The 23,952-nt window shown below is 35.0% G+C and overlaps 1 protein-coding gene and 2 non-coding genes across 6 annotated transcripts in view; 2 read left to right on the top strand and 1 right to left on the bottom strand.

Moving 5' to 3' along the window:
- toc (toucan) overlaps positions 1-23,952 on the top strand; it is a 103,635-nt gene that overhangs the window by 65,552 nt on the left and 14,131 nt on the right. For 2 of the 4 annotated variants that reach the window (XM_068295271.1, XM_068295269.1), the window contains exon 5: positions 11,087-11,275. In XM_068295271.1, the coding sequence (XP_068151372.1) occupies positions 11,087-11,275 (189 nt within the window). Of the gene's footprint in view, positions 1-10,476; positions 10,657-11,086; positions 11,276-16,719; positions 17,417-23,952 lie in introns of those variants that run through there. The other 2 variants (XM_068295273.1, XM_068295272.1) reach the window with 2 other exon arrangements.
- TRNAG-GCC (transfer RNA glycine (anticodon GCC)) lies at positions 2,127-2,197 on the top strand. The gene has a single exon. It is a non-coding gene; the product is annotated as a tRNA-Gly (tRNA).
- On the bottom strand, positions 7,402-7,472 carry TRNAG-GCC (transfer RNA glycine (anticodon GCC)). The gene has a single exon. It is a non-coding gene; the product is annotated as a tRNA-Gly (tRNA).

Genomic DNA, 23,952 nt, shown 5'->3' with positions numbered 1-23,952 from the left:
TTTAAAATGGAACCTATAAAAGAAGATTTACACAACATGTCTATCATAATAGTCTCAAAAGCAAACGAGTGATCTGCTATGCGTTGAGAGTTTAGATTATCTTCTTTAAAGGATTTATAGCAAGCACTTCAAGCATTCTAACTTTTAAATTAAAGTAATTTACAAGACATGTTTAACCTTTACGTTTGGGTTAACTTATTTTCAAATCTAAACTGTTCGATATAAGAGTTTTGGTTATTCTTTTGCGAAAACTATTTGGCTTGACCCAAATAACTCAATAGCCCTCAATGAAACACAGCTAGTTAACAGTAGTTTATCGTCTTTATTTGTGTTATTCATCATGGACGTTCACCTAAAAAAAGGGTTTTTTTGTGAGTCTTTTTATAGGCGACGCAAGTATCAAGAATCAAGACCCAAGAGTCACTGATTTGGTTTGGCCATTGTATTCTCACAAAAAAAAAACTAATGATGTAAGAAAATATCTCTACTGCTGTCTTCATATTAGCATTTGTAACTAACTCACAAGCATTTGGCCTTTCTCTCGATGCAAAAATTAAAGAACTCTCCTGATTGCATTCACAAAATTTAATTAGTCTTCTGCTTTGTGCCCACTAATTAAGCTCACGTTGACCTTCAATATACTTACCATGGCAATGGGAAATTATTCAATTTGTAAAAAACCTTCTCTCACTTTAAATGAGTTGCCAAATAGAGCCCCCCAGCGTGGGGCCTTGCCTTTTTTTTCTTAAATCTCAGGCTTCAATGGTAAAAAAAAAAAACTTCACTCTATTCCCACAGTTTTTGTTTAGTGGACCAACAGCTGGCGGTTGCATTGTCTCCAGGCCATGCGGAGCAGAGCTCTGAGCATCATGCCCCAAAATCAAGTTGGCCATTGCCCCAGACAACAATAATCTGTGCGAAATATGTTGGAAACGTTTTTTCCCTTAATTTTTTTGTTTCTGTTATTTTTGGTTTTGTTGACTCATTCACATGAGTCATCTAGTATTTCCAGTAGCAGAGACACAGTAACAAAAAATTTGCCCTCATAATAAATCCTTATTTAAATTCTAATGTGCGGGACATGCATGTCTCAAGTTGACAAGGGTTCTAAAAGAGAATTCTTAGATAAATATTAAACTAAGTTAGTACTTTAATTTTTATGGCAAAGTTATAAAAGTTTTCTATACAATCAATTCGGTTATCTAGTTCAAGTGAAAGGAGGCATTCAAAGGAACATAAAGGAATCACAATCACAATATAAAGAAGTCAATGTCTGTGGGTTTTATTTGACCACATTAAGAATTCTTTGATTTATTGTAAAAACATGACTTAAGTACGTCATTTTTATGAGGCCTTAGAAAAATGTATATTCTAGTTTTAACTAAAATTTATTTATTAGTCCTTTAAGCCTAACGAGGCTTAAGTTTTAACGATCCATTTTGGCTTTAGAAAAACAATCGAGATGCTTCTTAAATTTGCCAACTTTCTTCGTTCTTCTAGCTTTGTTATAAATTTGAAAGACGATTTTCCTAAAGTTAAGTGAATTATGGTAAAATTCTCGAAAGATCGTTTCATATTGTCTAATTATTATTTGGGTATAGATTGTAGAGGTTCCCATTCACTTAGTCAATACAAAAATCTTGGATTTAGTTTGTTCTATTTTGGTTGGTATACAAATTTATCCTAGACAATATGAAATTCAATTCAGTTATGATATGGTTATAGATTACAAAGATTCTGTTGATCTGAATCAACTTTCGTTTTCTTGATCAATTTATGAGAATTTATCTTAAAATACCAAAAAAAATTGTCTTAAGTTCTCATTACTATTTGCCAACATTTGGCAAGTGACTCAATAAATTATTGTTGTATATGATGGAACATCACTTTGTAGAGAAGTTGCCACATGTTCAATTAAAAATTTGTTGAAAAACAAAACTCCATTATCTCATTGATATTTTTGGCATATTAGTCGTTCATATCTCTCACTGAGTGCTCAGTGTTCTCTCATGACCTCATAAATCCCATAAAAGTGGGCCAGAAACTGATGCACAGTGGGTCTAAATATCAAATGTTGGTGGTTGAAGAATCTTGTCAAGCCATTTGGGCGAGTGAACCACAACGAAGCATCGGTGGTTCAGTGGTAGAATGCTCGCCTGCCACGCGGGCGGCCCGGGTTCGATTCCCGGCCGATGCAGATTGTATCTTTTTTGTGTTTTGCTCTGTCAATTTTTTTTATGGTATTTTGTAATATGTCTATTCGAGTAGAGGTTTATTAGAGACTAAACTTATGCATAAGAATATTCGCTGCAGCGCAGGCAGCGAGAATAAGAACGTAAAGCAGAAATGAAAGAATGTCCGTTACAATTCACAGATCGGATCATTCTAGAATAATATGAAAGAGATAGACATACTGCGGTGGTTATATACATATTTTAACACTCCTTCTCAACGCGAAGTCTATCTTGTACAAAAATTATTTTAATCCCAACATTTCTGTAAACTTTACATGTTTGACCTTACATAAGTTCTTTGTTAATATATCTGAGGTCATACTATCTGTGGGAATGTATTTGATATCTATTACATTTTCTTTATACATTTCCCTTACAAAATGATATTTTATTTCAATATGCTTGCTACGTGAATGAAATTTAGCATCTTTAGCAAGACATTGTGCGCTCTGGTTGTCACTATAAATTATCAGCTTCGCCATCGGCCCGAATCCCATCTCGTTGATCAGCTTTCTGATGTATATCGCTTCTTTGGCTGCTGTAGAAAGTGCTACGTACTCGGCCTCCGTGCTACTGAGGGCAACCAGATTTTGCTTCTTTGATTCCCATGACACCGCCGCTCCAGCAATAAGGAATGACCAACCAGTGAACGACTTCCGATCGTTGCAATCGCCAGCCCAGTCCGCATCAACAAAACAGTGGATAGGAACACCAGTTTTGCTATAATGGAGTCTCACATCTGAGGTACCTCTTAGATATCTCAATACCCTCTTGGCTGCAACCTCATGTTCCTTGTGCGGATCTGAATTTCTCTGCGCCAATTTAGCCACAGAGTGTATTATATCTGGCCGTGTAGTCAACGCCAAATACAATAACGAACCAATGAGTGATTGATAGCGTGTCTTGTCCACCTGACCGCAATCATCGCTATCGCACTTCGTCTGGAACCCAACCTCTAGAGGAGTCGCGTTCGGCTTGCAGTCCTGCATACCATATTCATGCAACAAGCCTTCGATGTACTGCTTGTGGCCTATGGAGACATTGCCAGTCTTGCCATCTCGCTCGATTTCCATCCCCAAAAAATGATGGAGTTCACCGCCGTCGACCACATCAAATTCGTTTGATATGAGCTGCTTTATGTAGGCCACGTCGTCTTTTCTGGTACATGCAAGTATAAAATCGTCAACATATACAACAATAATAGATAAATACCCATTGACTTTGCTCGTGTATATACACGGTTCGCTTGCACACGGAACGAAACCAATCTTCAAAAGAACGCTATCCAACTTTTGGTTCCACTCACGCCCACTCTGTTTCAAGCCGTACAACGATTTATGTAGCTTGAGTACACGCTTGGGATGATCAGTATCGACAAAACCTTCAGGTTGTCGCATATAAACGTCATCTTGTAGCTCACTATTGAGGTATGCTGCAGAGACATCCATCTGGTGCAAGTGCATCTCGTGCTCCACCGCCAACGCAATCACCAGTCTGATTGAGGAATAACGTGCAACCGGGGAAAAAGTTTCCTTGTAGTTAATTCCATATTGTTGACCACACCCTTTTGCGACCAATCTTGCCTTGAAGCGCTGAACTTTGCCACTCTCATCTCGTTTGGTGGTAAAAACCCATTTACAACCGATAACCTTTTTGTTTGCAGGAAGATCAACCAAACTCCATGTCCTAATGTTTTCTAGGTTGTCATACTCCTTCTGCATTGCTGATTTCCAGTTTTCCGACTGCTCTGACCTGAATGCCTCATTTATACAGGTAGGAACAATGACGTCTTTCGCATCTAGTACATTCAGCATATTGTACTCTCTTCGTGGACGACCAGCACGCCCAGTGCGAACAATCTTTGGTCTCCCTGGCCCTCTTCGGGTATATGGTTGCTCCTCCTCAGCATTTTCTTCGTCACCACTTTGCTCATCAACAATTGGAATTTGCTGCTCCACAGATTTTTCTTGGATTTCATCATTATGCTCGCAATCAAGTTTTTCACTTGGCTGAAAGATTACCACATCTGACTCACATGATGATTCTCGACCGTGCTCCAACTCTTTCATGAACTTGTGCTCCAAAAACACGACATCTCGGGATACTACTACGGTCCTTTTGACAGGGTTGTAAAGACGATAAGCCTTGGCAGTCTCGGAGTAACCTACCAAAATATGCTGCTTCCCTTTCGCTGAAAACTTGTTCTTATGAGTTTTATCTAAAACAATAGCTTTCATACCAAATACTTTAAGATGAGATACGCTTGGCTTTTTCCCATACCAAACCTCGTATGGAGTATTGTCAGGCAAAGTTGCAGTTTCTGCTCTGTTCCGTAAATATGCAGCCGTCATTATCGCCTCTCCCCAAAAAGATTCGCCAACTCCAGCATGCACTATCATGCTTCGCGCCATCTCCACCAAGGTTCTATTTGCGCGCTCCGCCACACCATTTTGTTGTGGAGTGTGGGGAACAGTGAGTTGTCTTTTTATTCCATGACTCGATAAGAACTGTTCAAATACATCGCTCAGGTACTCGCGACCGTTGTCGCTTCGTATGGCTTTTATACGCTTACCCGTCTGATTTTCTGCTAGAATTTTGAAATCTTGGAATTTCTGGAAAATATCGCTCTTATTCTTTAACATGTATACCGATACATAACGCGATTTATCGTCTATGAAAGTTGCAAAATAGCGCGCACCACCTTGTGACGCTGTACGCATAGGTCCACAAATGTCTGTATGAATCAAGCCCAACAATTCCTTTGAGCGACTTTCCGAAAACTTCGGAAACTTCTTAACGCAAATTTTACTTTTTGCACACGTTTCACATACAAGGTCATTTGTACTACACATTCTAGCATTGAGACCATAGACCATATCCTGCTTAATCATTTTGTTCAAACTATCGAAATTTAAATGTCCGAATCGATCATGCCATTTCACCAGCTGATTTACATTTGCTTCTGCAGCAAAAACTGTTTTTGTTTTACTTTCAAACAAAAACAAACCGTTGTGTTTCTCTGCGATCATTAAATCACGATTGTTACTGTCTTTAACGAACACTTTGTTTTTGACAAAAATTACTCTTAAGCCATTTTCTGTTGCTTTTGATACCGAAATAAAGTTACATTGTAAGTCTTTTACATATAGCACGTCAACCAACTCGATCGTGATATTTTTGCATATTAGTTCCACTGTACCGCAACCTTCGGCTTCTATATAACTGTCGCCTGCTAACTTGATTTTCTCTTTGTGCTCACGCATACTCGTGAACATTGATTTGTCCGCACACAAATGAGCTGTAGCCCCGCTGTCTACACACCACGCATTTTTCGACAAACCGATTCGTGTTCCAGAAGTAGAGAGCACCGAAAAAGATTTTTTACTGTTCTTTTCGCTCGCGTTGTCTTTTCTCTCTTTCGAACTACACTTCGACGCGAAATGCCCGCGACGACCGCACAACCAACATTCAATGTTTTTTGGTTCTCTCATTGCTTTGTTCTTTTTACCGTTTTCTTGACGCGACGAATACATTTTATTCTCACTTTTCTCGGCTACTTCGCCAATCTTGCGTCTCTCTCCCTCTTCAAGCAATTTAATTTTTAGAGCGCTTAGCGATGGCAACGAGTCTCGCGTTTCTATGGCAACTACAAAATTTTCGAAATCATCACTTAAACTTGCCAACAAAATTATAACGAGCATTTCATCAGGCACTTGTTCCTGAATTTCACTTAACTTTTCTACGACATTAGAAAAATTATTCAAATGCTCTCGAATACTGTCTGTAGCCAACATTTTAGAATACAACAATTGCTTAAACAACTGTATTTTTCTAGCCGGACCGGAGGGCATGTGAATCGCGGACAACTTTGCCCATGCCTCGTTCGCGGTTTTACAATGTTTTATACCGTTGATCTGCGACGGACTTACGCACAACAAAATACTTGCGAGGGCTTTCTCGTCTTTACTGTCAAACAACTCCTTTTGTTCAGCCGTATCAGACGCCACTTTTTTTAACCGACCACATGTCACCGACCACAAATCAGAATGAATCAACAGACTTTTCATCTGTACTGACCATACACTATAATTTTCACCATCTAGTTTTTCGATTGAAAATTGTGTACTCATCTTGAACAAATTAGTTAATCACAAACTTTAATTAACAAAACGAATCTCTTACAAGTCTTTCCGACTAACCCGCACAGTTTTACTTTCTGCTGCCTGGGCCCATAACCTATTCGAGTAGAGGTTTATTAGAGACTAAACTTATGCATAAGAATATTCGCTGCAGCGCAGGCAGCGAGAATAAGAACGTAAAGCAGAAATGAAAGAATGTCCGTTACAATTCACAGATCGGATCATTCTAGAATAATATGAAAGAGATAGACATACTGCGGTGGTTATATACATATTTTAACAATGTCTTTAATTGCTTTTAAATTGCCAACACGCAAAAGAAATGCCCCAGACACAACATGAGCGTGAGCTCGTTCAACAATAATAACTTTTGGCGCATTTGAATATGCAAAACACGTTTCTCTGCCCGTTTTTTTCTCTCATTCATATGCAAAGTAACTGAATAAGCATGCGCGCATTTTTGCATTCACTTGAGATCAGTTGACTTGCGGGCAAAAAACATTTAAATTAGTTTCTTTTGATTTAACTCCCTCTCGTGTATATACATATGTACATATATATAGAATAACCCAGAGGGCAAGAGAACTAAAGACGCGAATAAACAGAAAAGAAGAAACGTAAAGCGGAAAGGGGCGGCAAAGCATATTCTCTTAACGACATAATTTAGATACATTTTTGCAATTTAACTTCATTACAATGAATTTCCCTATTAAAACTAATTTGTGCACTCTGTGTAGAATTTTTATCATGGCAATGCCAAAGAGAATTATTTTATACAGCAAAAACACGGGAAAATATGTAAATAAAGTATTGAAAAATGTGTGAAAAACTTTAAAGCAAAAAAATGAAATTTACAACAATTAGACATTGACCCTGATGGAATCTGAACTAAACAACTGATGCACAGTGGAACTTTTGCTCAAGTTACTGATAAAGATTACAAAAATAAAGGCTAAGAAGAAGTAAGCAGAAAATGTCTAGCGTCAATTTGAATCTATTAATTATTAATAATTAAAAAAAAATTGGTTTGCATCGGCCGGGAATCGAACCCGGGCCGCCCGCGTGGCAGGCGAGCATTCTACCACTGAACCACCGATGCTTGTGGTATAATGTTGCCTCTAATCCACCAACTGCAAAAGCTTCAACATCTGCGAAGACTTTTCCACTCACAGCTCGAGACTCTCGTTTTGTCAGCTGTCTGTACTTCGGAGCTCATTGACCTTATCGCAAGTAAAGTATTGAGATAAGAGAAGAGACAAATGCGACACGGGTTTTATTTCTCGATCAATTAGAATTCTTTGCCTTGTCACTCAGTGATCAACAACTTACATTGCGTAATCGTTACATATCACACATAATTGGCAATCAACACTCCTCTTCAACTGTATATACCATGGCCAAGCGAAGAAACGTGTCTGAAATAGTCCCACGTAGTGGATAAATATCTTTGAGCAACCAATTGACCAACCCACGTCCAACTCGCGCTTACCTTAACTTTACTTCAATTCACTGTCATCAAGAGTGTTTTGCTAAACCGCGATTTTATTGGCATAATTGTGTAAGATTAAGCCAATCTGCACCTTTACCCAATACCCACACACCACTCATGAAATGGACAAAATGAGGAGAGAGATCCGGTTAGGCGATGGTAATTGCTTATCAATATGAAACAACAACAGCATGAACAGATTGTAAGAAAACAAAGAGAGCAAAGAATGTGATTTTGTCTTAATTATTAAAGTTAATTAGGCTAACAATAACTCTAAAAAGTTGTCCATTAGATTAAACCAATTACTTAACAGTTAAAAAGACTAAAGTAAAGACAGAGACTATTACATAGTTAGTTTGACAATTAAGTGACATTCCATAACAAAAGTTTTCAATAAAAGTTAAAAAATTCCAATAGAAAAGGCTTTGACGTATCTCGTTAGTTATTGAAGTACTCCAAATTGTTTGACTCTATTATTTTTAAATTTAGAACAATGCTAATAACAAAGTGAACGTTCAACTAGCCGAATTGAAATTATGATTTTTCAGGCCTGAAATAGCTACACCAACTGCAGGTCAAATGTAAAGATCTAAAATATATGTCTATTTTTTTACTTTATAACAAAAAGCTTTATTTTATATCTAGAAAATAGAAAACAAATTAGGTAATGTATGATCTCATGACATAAAATGTTATTACTTAAAAAACATTCCCAAATGGATTTTTATTAATTTTTTAATAGTCTTTTCTAATGGAAATTGTCAATTATTTAATGTTAGTTCATGCCCTTGAGTAGTTCTAGCGATGTCGTTTTTTATGTTCCGACTTTAAAACATTGTCTTGGGTTTTTTTTTCTTCCCCCTGTTTTTGCAAGGTTCAGTGCACGTTTCTGGCATTGGCCATTTGTAACATTGTAAGTCTTTTTTCGGCATGAAGTGAATATATCTAGAGACATTGCCGCCTCAGACTAGACTTGTACTAGCCATTTATGGCTTCTGGTTGCTGCTGCGGTTAGCATTGAAAACCAGGCACGAGTACTTGTAAAAAAAAAGAAGAAAAAAAAGCATCAACAGCAGAGAAAAAAAAGTTATCTTAAAAGGCAGAGACAAAAAGGCAAACATGAGGTCAGCCAGGCAGGCAGCCAGGCAAATAGACTTGGCCCAAGAGACAAAAGTTGCATGAAAAGCAAACAAAAGGCACTACCAAATTATGCTAATTATTATCACAAAAAAAATAAATAAAATTAAACCTGTATTTTTATCTCTCTTAAAACACAGAGTGACAAGAGATAGAAAAGTTAAAAGAGAAAACAAAAGTTGAAAGAGTTTTACTCTTAAGCTGATCGTTAGTCAGAGAGAAAGAAAGAGATTTCATTCACTCTTACTCCCTCTATTCACTTCTCTTTTGTGCACTCTCTTTAATTACAAATAATAATAATAATGGAAACAGGTGTTTTCGTTAATGTTGCACCTTGTTTCGGTGCTTTCTGTATCTTGTTGTTGTTGCGTTGTTAAAGCTCCTGCCAGCTGCCTGCAACTGGAAACTGGTTTCAGTCTAAGAATTCATTAATTTGGTCAATTTATGACATGGCTCCATGTTCAAGTTCGTGTTGGGGTATTCTTTTGCTGCGCTCCCTGCCTTGTGGAAAGTCAAGTGCATTGATAAACCAAAGACACAAGCTTGGAATTTTATGGATACCTTGGTACGGGATGTAGTCAAGGAGTTGGTCAATTTTATAATTTCGAATTGAATTTTGTTTTAAAACATATTTGAAAGTTTGATTTATATTCACTTTTGCTAAGACTATTTATTTTTGAAGGATATAAGATTAATCAACCTTGATAACGATATCATTTTAATGATGGCAATGAAAATTTATCGATTTGACTTGCTGGGATATCGATGAAGACTAAAGGACTACTGTAATGGTGACTTCCTTTTGAAACTAAAACAATCTTATTAGGTAAAAATCAAAATATATCCTTTAAAACTGTTCTGTCACCCAAAAAAAAAGGACAATAATCACAAAATTATTCTAATTAATTTTTTTGGAGTAATTTATTTGCATATAAGAATGAATATGGGATCTTTTCAATATTAACTTTTCTAAAGGATTAGCCCATTGGTTTTCACAAACTGCTCTACTGGATTTGACCTGGTTCTATCTGATTAGCAACAATTTTAATGCAGTGGCACTCTGAGATTATCACAATTATCATTCTGAATAAGATCTTACGATTCCGATGCATAAGCTAACATTGGAAATAAGTAAAAATTTATCTAATTTGCTCCCAAAGATAACTCAACCAGTTTTAGTATGGTTGTATTGTATATAAATAAATACAATAAACAAAGATCATAATACTTTAGAAATCGTGTTTAAAGCAACCACAAAATATGTTAATAAATCGTGACGTCACTCGATTTGCAAAAACTTTGAAGCAGAAGGCTTAGTATATTTTATCTTTTTAACTTCTCAATAAGTACAAAACTGAAGAAATAAACAAAACCAAATATCAGTCGGAAATTTGCTGTGATGCTGCTGCTAGCAAATCACCAAAAATATTAAAAAAAAAAAAAAAAAAAAAGGGTTTCCCTAGCAAAATTCGTGGCGTTTGTTTTTCCACATTTTCATTGTATTTGTAACTAATAAGTGAGTGTATCTCATAAAGAGACACAGTGAGTGAGAAAATGGGTTTCGGCAAGTTTATCAAGAGGCTTTTGGGCCGCAGTTCAATGCGTGATACAAGAAATAAAGAAAGGAGCAGCAGCCAGAACACAAATCCTTTATACAGTGAGTAATCGTTCCAAGTCCATCTGCAAACTAATATATCTGCTGAGGAAAAAGGGTATTACCTGTCTGACTGCTGTATGATATAGTCATCCGATCTTAATGAAATTTGGCGTAGACATTTGAAAAATGTCCACTCCACTGTGCACTTTGGACATTCATTGGGTTCTTTTACACTCTGTTAAATAAAATCATTCTGCTAACAGCCTGTTGAAAGTTATGAAAAAAAAAATGTGTGCATACTTTTAGGCTGTCTGAAAAAGTACACAAATTTTACAATTCAAAGTAAATTTGTTTGTATTTCACCCCAAGGAAAATGAATTAGAAAAACTAAAAAAGTTTTTATTTTGTAAATTTGACTTATTTTTAATTGCATTTCTTAGATTTATTAAATTTTGTTCTAATTTGATTTTTTTTTATTTGTCAATTGCAGAGAAACGTTTGAACAGTAACACGCTGACAACAGCCACAACAACAACAACAATAATATCACCAAATTCCAAGGGAAACACAAACAAATCAATTCAGAGCAGTAAACAACAACAGACGTCCACCAAACTGAAATCCACATCGATTAAAAACTCTACAACAATTTTGCCTCAGGCTGAGGGCATATCTGAAGGTAAGTTGAAAACATTCAGATACATACATATATCAATTTGTGGCAAAGTGAAAGCATATAAAATTCAAGAGCGATCAATATTTTGATATCAAATCGAATTAACGCATTGCCCAAGAGTCTTTTGTTATCAATTGCTCTCAATCCGCAACGAATCAGTAGTCACTTTTTCGCTATCAACCTAAACTACCTCTCACTATTCCTCTCCTCTTCGTGTCTGTTTCGGCCTCTTTCTATCTCTTTGGGGACACTTTTTGTGTGGTTGGCAAAACTTTTCATGGTGAAGTTGCATCAACGAACTTTGATAATTAAAATTAATGCCACTAATTAGACATTTGGGTAAGTTACATTCAGTTAGACAGAAACGTGCCTCAATAGTTTTTGTGGCCGAGAGCTTTGCTAATGATTGCATATTTATTATTTCCAACTTCTCTGTCAAACCTTTCTTCAATTTTCTCAGGGATACAACTTGCCACAACATAAAACAAAAAGTAGTCATTAAGGTATGTCCCGATATCATGCTAATAAGTTTTGTGTGTGGCTAAACTAATTCACATTACTGCCAAATCAAATCTAATGGCAGTACCTTAATGTTAATTAAAGACTTTCAATTTCGTCGAATAGACTGCTTTATGTATCTAAAATATTATTCAATCAGTATGCCATAGATTGAAGTGGCTTTGATGCAAGAACCTTTAAAGACAAATTTTGAATGAAAGACACTTATTACGAATCTAGTTTGAACTACATTTGAGTTATCTTTGAAGTAACATTTGAGTTAAATTTTGTCCAGGATTTGCATATATGTAAATATCTATAGACTTTTTTTCAAGTTCATATGTACATACATATATACGAATAAGTTGTATAAATCGAGTCCCTTGAAAATTGTTTCTTATGGAGTAAAGTCCTCAACTAATCTTGGTTTTATGTTTATCAGATCTGAACACAAGTATATTGCTCTAATAGCAAAAATATCTTATATTTAAATAAAAACTTTGGTAAAGTCAACCATTGAGCCAATGACAATTAATCATTTTCTCAAAAGTAAGTAATCAAATTCACATGGAGAGATAGAGGACCACACACGTTGTCAAAGAAATAAAAAGGGGGACCTAAATGTACCTTTCCCTCTAACTTACCACACTTTTTGCAATGCAATGGACCATGTGGGGTATAAAATGAATTGCAAACTCAATGGTAATGATCATAATATCCCCTACGATATTGGCTGTTGTAGTTGTAGTTGTTTTTCACTCCTTTTTTTTGGTTACGCATGATGGAGAAGTAAAAGTGTTTAACTGAAAGGTGCGTGTTGATGGTGTTGGCCTGGGTCTTTGATTTCACATATGGCCACAATTCGGCCATTAACTTTTTGCATTATACACACACTCACAAAACAATTAACGGGTCATAGCAGACAAAACTAAAATCAAGCTTGACGCGTGCCGTTGACAAAACACAATGTAGATATATAAATAAATAAATAATTGTTTTGTCAATTTAATTGAGTAAAAGCGTGAAAAAAGGCCATAAAAGAGATGGGCGTCCGAGACGGCCCACGAAACGACAACGAAATCAATGAACTTGATGTGTGTAGGCAATAAATTAGAGTGAAAACAAGCCGCCAAAATAATGGGCAAGGCTTAAGCCAAACCGACAACGGTCCAACTAACCAACCAACCAACCAAACAGACAAACACCCATCAGCAAATATACAAAGTGAAACAACAAAAATCATTTATGACAAAAAAAAAGAAATCGACTATCTTAATGTCCTGTAATTTCTCCTACAGGAATCTGGAATAGAAACCTAAAAGTGGAAAAATTTGCTTTGGTTCGATATTTATTCAGATTTATTCAGATGTACTCAAACTTAAGGGTTAAGCCAATTCGATGGTTGCCAATTCTGATATTCTTCAGTAAAAAAAGTAAAAGAAATACTTTTTAAAGTAAAAGAAATACTTTTGACCAGAAGAAAGGGTTTTTAAGTCATTGGAACAATTTACTAACCCATATACCACACGAAAAAGGGATATATATATATGGAAAGACAATCAAAATTAAATGACAACTTAATTGATTGTCTCTTCAGTTGACGGTGTTAAAGTCATAAATATTGTATATAGTATTGATGATATTGTGCCTAGGAGAAGACTATGGCGCCCAATGTGGGCCACACTCAAAACATTTAACGAACAATTTAACATCAAATAAGCCCAACCAAATTGAGTGGTGGTGGGGTTAAGGCGGCTGCTACGAGGGGGAATGCACTGGAGCATACACCAACACGCTCAGAATAAAACGCCACCTCCGACAACCACTCGTTGAACATCAAAGCAAAAATGTTGTAAAAAAGCGCCAAGCAGCGTATAGCGGCATAAACAAGTTGTGACATTACGAAGCGAGGGCCCGAGGGGCGGCAAATGAAGAGGTGGGGGAAGTAATGGTAGAGGGGGTTAGGTGTGGATGCCGTGGCAAGGTAATCCAAGTGCTTTGTGTGGCAAACACCTGTGAGTGTGGGTCATATACTCATATATACTCATTCATAAGTTTCCACAATTGAAGTGTTTTGCTCTGAAACATTTAGAAACATTTTGAAATATTTAAACAAACATTTTAATTACACAAAGTTTAAAATGAAAGGGAAAACAGTATCCTAATAATTTCAAAGGAAAGGAATAGCATTTACAGGACTAAAAAGTTATTATCGATTTATGACGAATTGTTTTCTTTTCTACCTCATAGAAACTTTGAAGTAACTTTCAGTTTGTCATATAAAACAAACTATCCCAATTGTTTAATGCATGAAAAAGTCCAAACTCCAATAGACCAAACTGAAAATCCGTCAACTTGCATTAATCTTAACGAGCCCTTGTCGTGAGCTCAGTTTATTATAATTAAAATTGCACTTAAAAAATGATTTAACAAAAGAAATAAAAGGCCTTCTAACTGTTTATGAGCAAGAGTAACTAAACTTCGTTGAAATTAATTTTGTGTTTGATTAAAATTTTCACTTATTGTGTGCAATTTCCCTTTCTATTTTTTTTTTTTTTGCTATTTTTGTGGGGCGGTCTTCTTTGCAATTTCTTTGTGTTTTTTAATTTTTAATATTAAAAGAAGAAAAAGTTGACAAAATAAAAAAGAGCCGTCACATCGCGTAGGTAATTGTAGAGACTCTAAGACTTTCGCGTCACACTTGGCCAGCAAAAAAGAAAAAAAAAAAAGCTCTGGCCATTTGAGTATGCAAAAAACAAAGCCGAAAAAAGAAAACACAGAACTGCTGCTAGCTCATTAAAAGCCACGCTCCAGTTAGAAGCCAGCACTATAAAGTTTTATCAAGCTTGCTAGCCAAGTTTAGAGATTTTATTGAATTTTTACCAAGCGACAAGCAAAATCTTTCAAATGCCTAGAGGCAAACTGAATAAACCACTTTGACCCAAATAAATGCCACAAAGTTTCATTAATTATATGATTTGAAATTGATTAACAAAAAATTTGCAAGCAAAAAATATGACAAACAATGAATAATGCCGGATATGGATTACTTTTTTTCCATTAACAAACAAGTAAGACGGAAAAGATTGTATTTTCTATAAATTTTTGATTGAAATGTTAAACCATTTAAAATATGTGACATGAACCTTCGAGTGGGTTTAAAATGATTTTCCGATTGCTAAATAAGAATAAAGTTTCTCACAGAAAATGAACCATCAAATTGAAATAAAAAACTCTTCCAGTTAACTCATTGACTTTCGCTACTTTTACCTTGTGGGGGAGGATAATCAAAACTATTTTAAAGTTGTTAGCTTCCGGAATATTTTGACGTCTCTTTTATATAAGAGCTACCAAAAAAAAAAAACAAAATATGGAAAGTTTCCCCCTTAATACTAATCCATAAAATTTTCCGCCTATACTCATAAATATTTTGCCATAAAACGCAATTCTCACGCTTTATCTGTAAATATTCAAAAATGAAAAGAAAAAAAAATAATTGCACAAGCACAAAGACCCAAAAAAAAGACTTCAGACACTTTATGCAATGTTTTCTTTATATTAGTTTGTCTTTGGATTTGGTTGGTTTACTTAAGTCAAAAGTTTCGTGTGCTTTGGCTTCTTTGCATAAATTTATCTACATAAATACATATCGTGTATATATCTATACAAGTATATAATAAATATGTATTAACTTTTGTGTTTGTCATGCGAATTAAACTTGTGAAATTTTTACATTTATTGCTGATAAATACAAATATACAAAACTTATTTGGGACAATCACAAAAAAGCGCTTTGTTAATGCATTTAATAGTTCTCTTTATTTTTGTTGTTAATTAAGCAATATTGTTATTTCTCTCATTTTGGGTAAACACAAATATTGCGTAATTCTGTTTTAAGCTTTTCCATGTTGTGGATTTTTCTGTGTCTTATAACTTAGAATATCACAAACTGTCTGAATCATCAGAGTGGAACAACATGATTTCTCTTTATATTTATTGAGTTTTTTGAACTGATTTTTAAGAATATTAGAGTAAATATTATAATAAATGTATAAGAGCTTTTGACCATTAACTTTTATTATATTTCAAGCCAAATGCAGATAAATGACACGTCAAAAATTTGAGTTGGTATCGAAATCGAGTCAATTTTCTTTAAAGATAAAGTAACCAATCGAATTTACAAATAAATTCATAAGCAGCCTTTAATGTTAGACAAGATCTTCATGAAATCGATTTAAGAAAAGCTAAACCTGTATATGTATATAGATATTCCATATTCCGATAACAAGTTGAGTGAATAAGAATACCAAATAAAGTTAAAGATTTTTATTGCACTAATCCTGGCTTAATTTATAAATTGGTTTTACCTTTTGAGTAAAACAACTAATTCATAAAAATATATTTAATATTTTTTTAATATAATGTTTTGCAAATAGCTTTCGAGTGTAATGATGATCATTTTCTATGTTAGTCTGTCACACGATTTGTAGGCCTTGTCGTTACATTTTCTTCTGCCATAATTACACCTATATTTTCTTTGTGCCAACTTTTTTTGCTTAGATAGAGATATATAATGGAAACATATTTTTTTGTACAGTTTTTTTTCGCATTTCACTTTACATAAGTTGTGTGTTTGAAGCTTTTGTGTGTGGTGTTGTACCTTGTGGTGGTGGCTTTCAAGTTGAAGTCGAAGTCGCTCTTGGCTGTGGCCGTTTCCTCCGATCTTTTGTGTGGTTTTTCCCCCATTTTTTTGAGTTTGGCTTGTAAAGTTAGTCGCGCGCCGCATTTTCAAACCAACGGACGTGTGTGTGCGGTGTCTGATGACTGCGGGTATAACAGTTGAGAGAGCGTCTGATATAGGCATAGAGATACATATGTGGACATAGTTTGACAGGCACTGCCTGGTGGTTGATTACTATTGCGCAGGCGCTCGTGCTCTTTGGCCAATTTTGTTTTTGTTGAAAATGGGTCTCAACGAATTTGTCTCACTTTTCTATGGTTCATCGCAAAATCTAGATGGCTCCAAAACGGCTTCCATATCAACATATTCATTGCCAAGTGTCGCGGATGTGAAAGAGTTTCGTTTGCAAATGTTAAAAAATCATAAAAATAATGTACAAACCAAAAAATATAACTACAAAGATTATCCAAATGAAGTGAAATATGGCAAAAATGTTATAACACCGAATGTTGGTGCTGGTGGTGGTGGAGTAGGAGGAGTAGGAGGTGGAAGTGGCATTGGAGTGGGTGGTGCTGGTGGCGGCGTCAAAAAGTTGCTCAGCAATCACAACAATAACAACAACAATAGTAATGCAAACAACAAAAATTTAAGTGGAAAATCTATCAAAGCGATGCCAGTCACAAGGATACCAACAAAGAAGGCATCTGCCACTGGCACCGATTTGGATCTATATCGTTCATATAACAGAAAATTATCCTCTTCCTCTTGCTGCTCAACATCAACATCTACATCCACTTTGGCATCAACATCAACGTCCGGCACGAATTCATCATCTTTTCTATGGAACTCATTTCGCTTGCCACGTAAACAGAAATCATCTTTGTTAGATCATAAGAAACGGGGTGGTGGCGGAGGAGGAGGAGGAGGAGCTGCAGCATCATCTGCTGGAGTAGCTGCTGCCGCCGGTAAGTGAAGCCAAGGGAAAAATCAATTCTCCATGCCATAAATTGCTAATTCGCCGTAGAGAGAGAAAAAAAAAAACATTATCTCTCTGGCTAGACATCATCTCGTCGTGATTATCATTAGCATAGCCAACTCTGACTCTGACCCATTTCAAGAGCTTCTTGAGAACAATGTAGGGGGGAATTCTCTTCTTGAATGCCTGGAAGCCAACTTCTTATTAACAACAAACAAAGACACCAAGCGGGAGGGAGAGATGCGAATCTTGGGATAGTTTTCAAATTGTTTTTTGCTGACCTATTACCCTAGGCAGAAAACTTTTTCAAACAACTGTTTAAATTATTTAATACCAAAATTTAGAGATTTTTACATGGTCTTGTTTAATGATCAGCAGTTTTTTTTTTTTTTTCTTGCTTTAAAGCCGATTTTTATTTATAACTTGTCTTCATATTTGTCAAGTAATGGCTTTTTGGCTTAATAGTGAAACACATTTATACATCGAAAGCTATATAGTCACTATATAAGCATACATATGGGAGCAATCGATGTCTTAATTACAAAAGTTTTCTGCAATTTGCGCAAGTCATTTGTGTTAAAGACGTGAGATATCAGCAATTTTTCAGACACTTGATATTTATTTTGGTTTCCCAATTAAGTTAACAATTCTTTTGCCAAAGTCTACCAAACTCAGTTAACACAACGAAAATGGTAATGGAATGACTCCCCATGATTGAAAGTTAAGCCAATTTAATTAGAAATTTTAAGCTGAAGCGATTATTTTTAGTATATTTAAATAAAGTTGATTGTCAATTATCAATTTCAAAAATAATAGCCACCTTTGTTTGAAAATTACCAGCCATAAAATTAGAGATAAAATTTGTATTTGACAGCCACAAATTAGAGCTGAAACATAAAGTTATACTCCGTTTCGATAAGGGTAATTACAATTATTGTCTTTATATATTTCTATGAATATAACAGATCATTACTGATCAAAATTTATGTATTTTGTTGTGAACTATTGGAGTTCATTTAGTATATAGTTTTTAAACCAAACTTTAGATAGTAAGTTAATATGGAAGACTAAACACTACTCTACTAAAGTTCAACGTAATTGTTTTCATATCTGATTTTTATATAAAAAATTATAATATGTGTAATTGCAATGAAAAGTCGGTTAACAGACCCCACTATGAACGAAAATACCTTATCATGGCGACAACTTCAACACTGTTTCAATCGTTGTGTCCTTTTTCAGTAGACTTTAATCAACGAGTCTGTGTTTCGTTGACTTTATGTCGTTATTTTCATAAAAGATTCACTAATTACATTAATCAATTAAATACTCTTAATTATTTACTCGTACAATCTCATAAATTACTTGTCCAAATTTCACTTAAATCAAAAGCTCTAGTCTTTGCGAAAAATCTCCAAAAAGTTTAAGCAAACTTGTTTACCAAAACGAAAGGTTTTGTTAGTGCTCTAGTTTTATTTAAAGTATTAAAATTTTAGTTAAAATTCATATTCAACTTCATTGACATAGGGTACGGACCATATTTAGTCCTTATCAAGCAAAGACTCTAGCCTAAATTGGGAATCTGCAATTAAGCATAGCATTTCCTATTCCCAATTTGTGTTGAGCAGTGTAAGACCAAATCACTTCTCATTTAAAATTAGCAAAGTTGTCTGTTAAGATAAGGCTAAGCTAGCATATTGCCATTTTCATTTGAATAATCAAGAGTCTTTTGACACTTTCCCAACTTTGGATTCTGCGCATGTCCCTCTTTTAGGCGCAACAAGAATATGGCTAGTCCATTCAGAAGAGACAACGACATATGTATCTTGTTTTTTTTTTTGCCGGCCCCTATGCCACAGTCGAATGGACCATGTATTGATTTTTACCGTCTACAAAAGCTTTTTTAGAATGTCTCTCTCATCATAATATGCGTGTTTTTACCAAGTGTGTGTCTGTACTTGGCCACAATTGGATGACTGTTGTTGGTGCTCTGTTTGGGGGCTGTTGTCAACCAACTGAAGCCCCTCCACCCCGTCCGTTCACTCAAATGTAACAATAATAAACAATGACTCATCGCCAGAGCTACCCCAACAACAACAAGTCGACTTTCTCAGTCACTTTCTCTCAGTGGTAGCATAGCATAAAAGTTGCATAATGTTGTATATATCATGCTTCGTTTTTGTCCTTTGACACACTGACACTCATTAGGTGCCCACGAGAGCGAGGGAGAGGAAGCGACTATGAGAGACAAGCATGCGCAGTTCATTCGAAACTGTTATACACTGCTTGTTTACAGTGACTCTCAAACTGTATATTAGTTTAGGGACCTTTGAAAATGAGTAAATAAAGTAAATTAAGAAATATTCAATTTAACTGAGTTCTCAGATCATAAAGACATACCTATTTTATACATTTAACCTAAATTTTCATTCTAAAACTTTGTTAACAGATAAAAATCTAGTCTCGACTAAAATTTAAATTTATAATTTCAGTTTATATCTTCTAATGTATAAACGAATGTTTTAACTTCATTCAACATCTTTATTGAAAAAGAAAACTATTTAAAAAGATACAAAATAATGTTTTCTATTGAATCATTTCCTTTTTTTACATTTTATAGAGCACAAATCTGTTTATTTTATGTTTATATACAAAAATATATTTCATAGATCACCAATCTGTTTATGTATATGTATATCTAGTTTATAATTTTAATGAACATTTCCTCCCTTTTGGTTTTTGGCAATTTCAAGTGGTTTTGCTTCGAAAATTTTCAATTTATTGACCTATTTTGCTGCGCAAATAAAAACAAAAATTTATGTGCCTACCAGCGAAAAAAACCAAAAAACAATTAAATCTCTCAGTTGCGTTAATTAACGGTATATGGGGGCTGCCTGCCTGCGCCTGGAAGCTTTTTGAATTTAACAAACTGTGACCACATGTAGCAGACGCCTTTGGCAGGCAGCAGCTGCAGCTAATGAAGTCAAGTGCAGACTTACTCTTTGTGTTAACGGTAATTCAGATCAAATGCAAGACCCAAGCAGCCGCAGCCGAAGCCGCAGCATTATTTGTGCAACAAAGCGCAACAAGTTGGGGAAGCATCGGAGAGAAGCGTCAGAGTAATCAGATTTGATTGATCAACTCAACTGACTCTGACTACTCCTCTCAGTCTCAAGTTGCTGCTGCTGTTGTGTAGTGTAACTTGTAGTGATTATTTTTGGCCGCTGGCCAAGTTTTATCCGATTGCTGCTGGTCACTCGAACATACAATGGGCGTAGGCTAGCGCAATCACATTAGCATATCGAAAGAGATAAGCAAACTGGGACTAATGTTGTTGAGCTACTTGCATTGAACTTGCAACAAGTGAACAACAAACTGTATGCAACCTTGCTTGGACGGCTTGGTGGTCATAATTAAGGTCGTGTGCCTGTTGCTTGCATTGGAAGTGTGCCGTTGTGAAACCGAACAACAATTGAATACAAGCAAAAAGTAAATAAGCGAAATTAAGATTTAACTTTAATGGATAGTCAAATTCACTTTAACTTTAATAAGTTTCAAAAGCGGAACACTAAAGTTTTTTTAACCAACCAGTTCTTCAATCATTTGAAAAAGAAATTAACGTTAAATAGTTTAAATTAAAAACTATTAAGAACTGTCAAGGCTTAGAGGGTTAATTATAATACATATTATCAGTTTTCCTCAACTGTTTTAGAATAGTTAAAGGATTGATAAAGCATAGCCGAAGAATGCTTATTATACGATTTTAAAAGCTTTTACTTTATTTTTTTCAAAGGATAATGTACTTGAATATAGTTGATATTATTGCAAATTAATGCTTTCAATAAAAAAAACATTCTTTCCCTATTTGTTGAGTATTTTTTCAAGTGTAATTTCATATTTTTCTCTTCATAAGAAAATCAGAGAACTGAAGTATGATGTCAGCTAGAGAAAGAAGCGACTATCTTCTGGAGACATTCAGATGTAATATGGCGAAGCAGAGTCTGTCATTCCAAGCATTCCCAAAGGGGAGGTCACTTAATTGTTATAGCAAGCGAGCGAGTGCAGGAGGCGTATGCGTAATATTATATTTTACACCAACTAAAGAGACTCGAGAAAAAAGAATCAAGAAAGAAAAGAACAGAGTGGGTGGGTTGTGTGAGTGTGTGTGTGTGTATTTCTGTCAAATTAATGACCCAAACATAAATCAAAATTTAATGCTTACCACAAAATCATAGACAGCTGTTGTTTTTGCTACTGTTCCAACGCACACAACACATTTTCTTGGTTTAACTCGAAACAACAACAACAACAACAATAGTAATAATATATGTATAAATAATTATTATACTTATGGGGCCATGCCATCCATGGCCTAGTGAACTTGTCAACGAGTGTTAATTGCGCGTCCGCAAGTGGGCAAGTAGAAAGAAAGACAGCCAGTGTAGACTTCTCTCCAACTAGTCAAAGAGGAAGGGGGAGGAGACATTGTAAAAATTAAATAAATTGTATGTGTTAAATCGTCTCGCATATATAAGTCCAAGCACGAAGTGTCGCCACATATTGGCAAATGGGCGAAAGACTCTGCATAGAGAGAGAGAAGTAATAATAAATTATTCAATTTTCCAACACGCACAATTCCATGAAATTATTATTAAAATTATAACCCACTGCGGGGGGTTGCCTACTGAAGTTTCTGTCTATGCCCAGGCCGTAACAAAGTGAATTGCCAAAACAATAATGATTTGAATTTTGCCCTCAGTGGAAATTTCCAGTTAAGACACAAAGCACTGCGAAATTATGTTAAAATTAATCAAAATTTTGGCGTAAAAAAAAAATTATCATAAAAACTATCAAATTTCCACAAAACTCAATTTGAATTCTATAGTTTCTTTCTATGGAGATTATTCTCACAGTATGTTTCAATTAATTAAGTTTTTTCTTTTGAAAAGATTTACGAATGTTTCTTTCGGATGGCTATTTTATAACCAAATTTATAGACCCAAAACCATTTTCTCACTGATTTTTAAAGACAATTCAAATCAAGGTTAGAACTTGTAAACAAGTTAAATATATTCAGACAGCAAATTCAAGATTTTTACCTGGTATTTAGATATATAAAACTTGTTGGGTCCAAGACTAACCTTTAGTTACTTAGAAATAGCTTTAAAAGACAAGAAGTGAATTCAAATGTTTGTTGAAAAACCCTCCAAACAATTTTCTTTCAGTGTATGTATATGCCTCTTTGTTGCCTTTGGCGATCGTGATATTAATCCACCATATGGTGGAATCGACGCCACAATTAGCAAAATGCTCGTCGTATTTTGTATAGAGCGCGCGCCTCTTTATTTGTATTTTTTTGTTTGAAAATTAAATTCATTAACAGTTTATGTTTAGAACTTTGTGAGTCCGTACACATAGTTTATGTGGTCGTCCGTCGTCATTTTCGGCGCGCTGTTTTGTGAATAGAATTCGAAATTGATTTTCGATTAAAAAAAATGTTTCGCAGTGCAGAAATTAACCCGTGAAGAGGTCATTAAACATGCCCCAAGTGAGATTGTCCCAAGCAATTAAAATCGAATTGTCATGCAGTCGTTAATTGAGTGAAAGAGTCACCCTGTGTGTGTGTGCGAAATTCAAACAAATAGAGCGGAAGTGCACTAAAGAGTCACCCTGTGTGTGTGTGTGTGTGTTAGTATGGAGCATAAAGTGGGCGGCGTAAATATTGATTTGTTGGCAAATGAAATTATGAACTCATCTAATGAGTTCCTTCTTCAGACCTGTGATTATGAGAACGCCGACGATGAGGGCATTGGCGGTGAGTTGTTCTTCTTGGCAGAAATGCATTGTGCGAATCTTCAAAGACTTTCTAACCGGTTTCAACTTGTTCAACATTTTGCGTCGCATTTTTCAATTTTAAGCTTACTTAATAATCATTACGTCTACACAAAATCACATAGAAAAACACATATGTTCATATGTTGGATGACGTATGACCTAGAACTTTTTGCCACACATCAAAAAACATTATTTTGGCATTAGATATTTCATTACTCTACCTCAAATGAGGTATGTTTGGTCTGAAATGTTATTTGATATAAGAGTTTTATGTTTGTTTATTAAAAGTAATAAAAATATTATCATTTACTCGGAAAAGTAAAGCCATATTCTAGTTTTTAATTAAATTTGAGGTTTTTTCTTGAGTAAATATAGAAATGTAATGTCAAAATGTCTTCAGATGTTTCTTCGAAAGATAAATTATATTTTGATATTGGTTTATTTGTTTGAATACTTAAATATATATTTTTGATGTTTCTGATTTTGCGATTGAATTATGATTCACAAATTTCTCATCTGATTTCTTGTCTAGTCTAGTGCTTTTGCCATTTTTGATCAAACTTAGAATCGCTAAACCTTTGAGATTTCATACTAAATTTTTGAATGAGAACTTAAATACTTTGTTTTACCATAAATTTGTCCGTTAATTCATAAATTTTTAAAGGCGTTTGCTAACGAGAATTCTAACGA

Source organism: Drosophila tropicalis, unplaced genomic scaffold (genome assembly GCF_018151085.1).
Source record: "Drosophila tropicalis isolate 14030-0801.00 unplaced genomic scaffold, ASM1815108v1 contig_845, whole genome shotgun sequence".
Classification (NCBI taxonomy): domain Eukaryota; kingdom Metazoa; phylum Arthropoda; class Insecta; order Diptera; family Drosophilidae; genus Drosophila; species Drosophila tropicalis.
The sequence above is the reverse complement of the archived record's forward strand: the minus strand, read 5'-3'. Positions and strand labels throughout refer to the sequence as shown.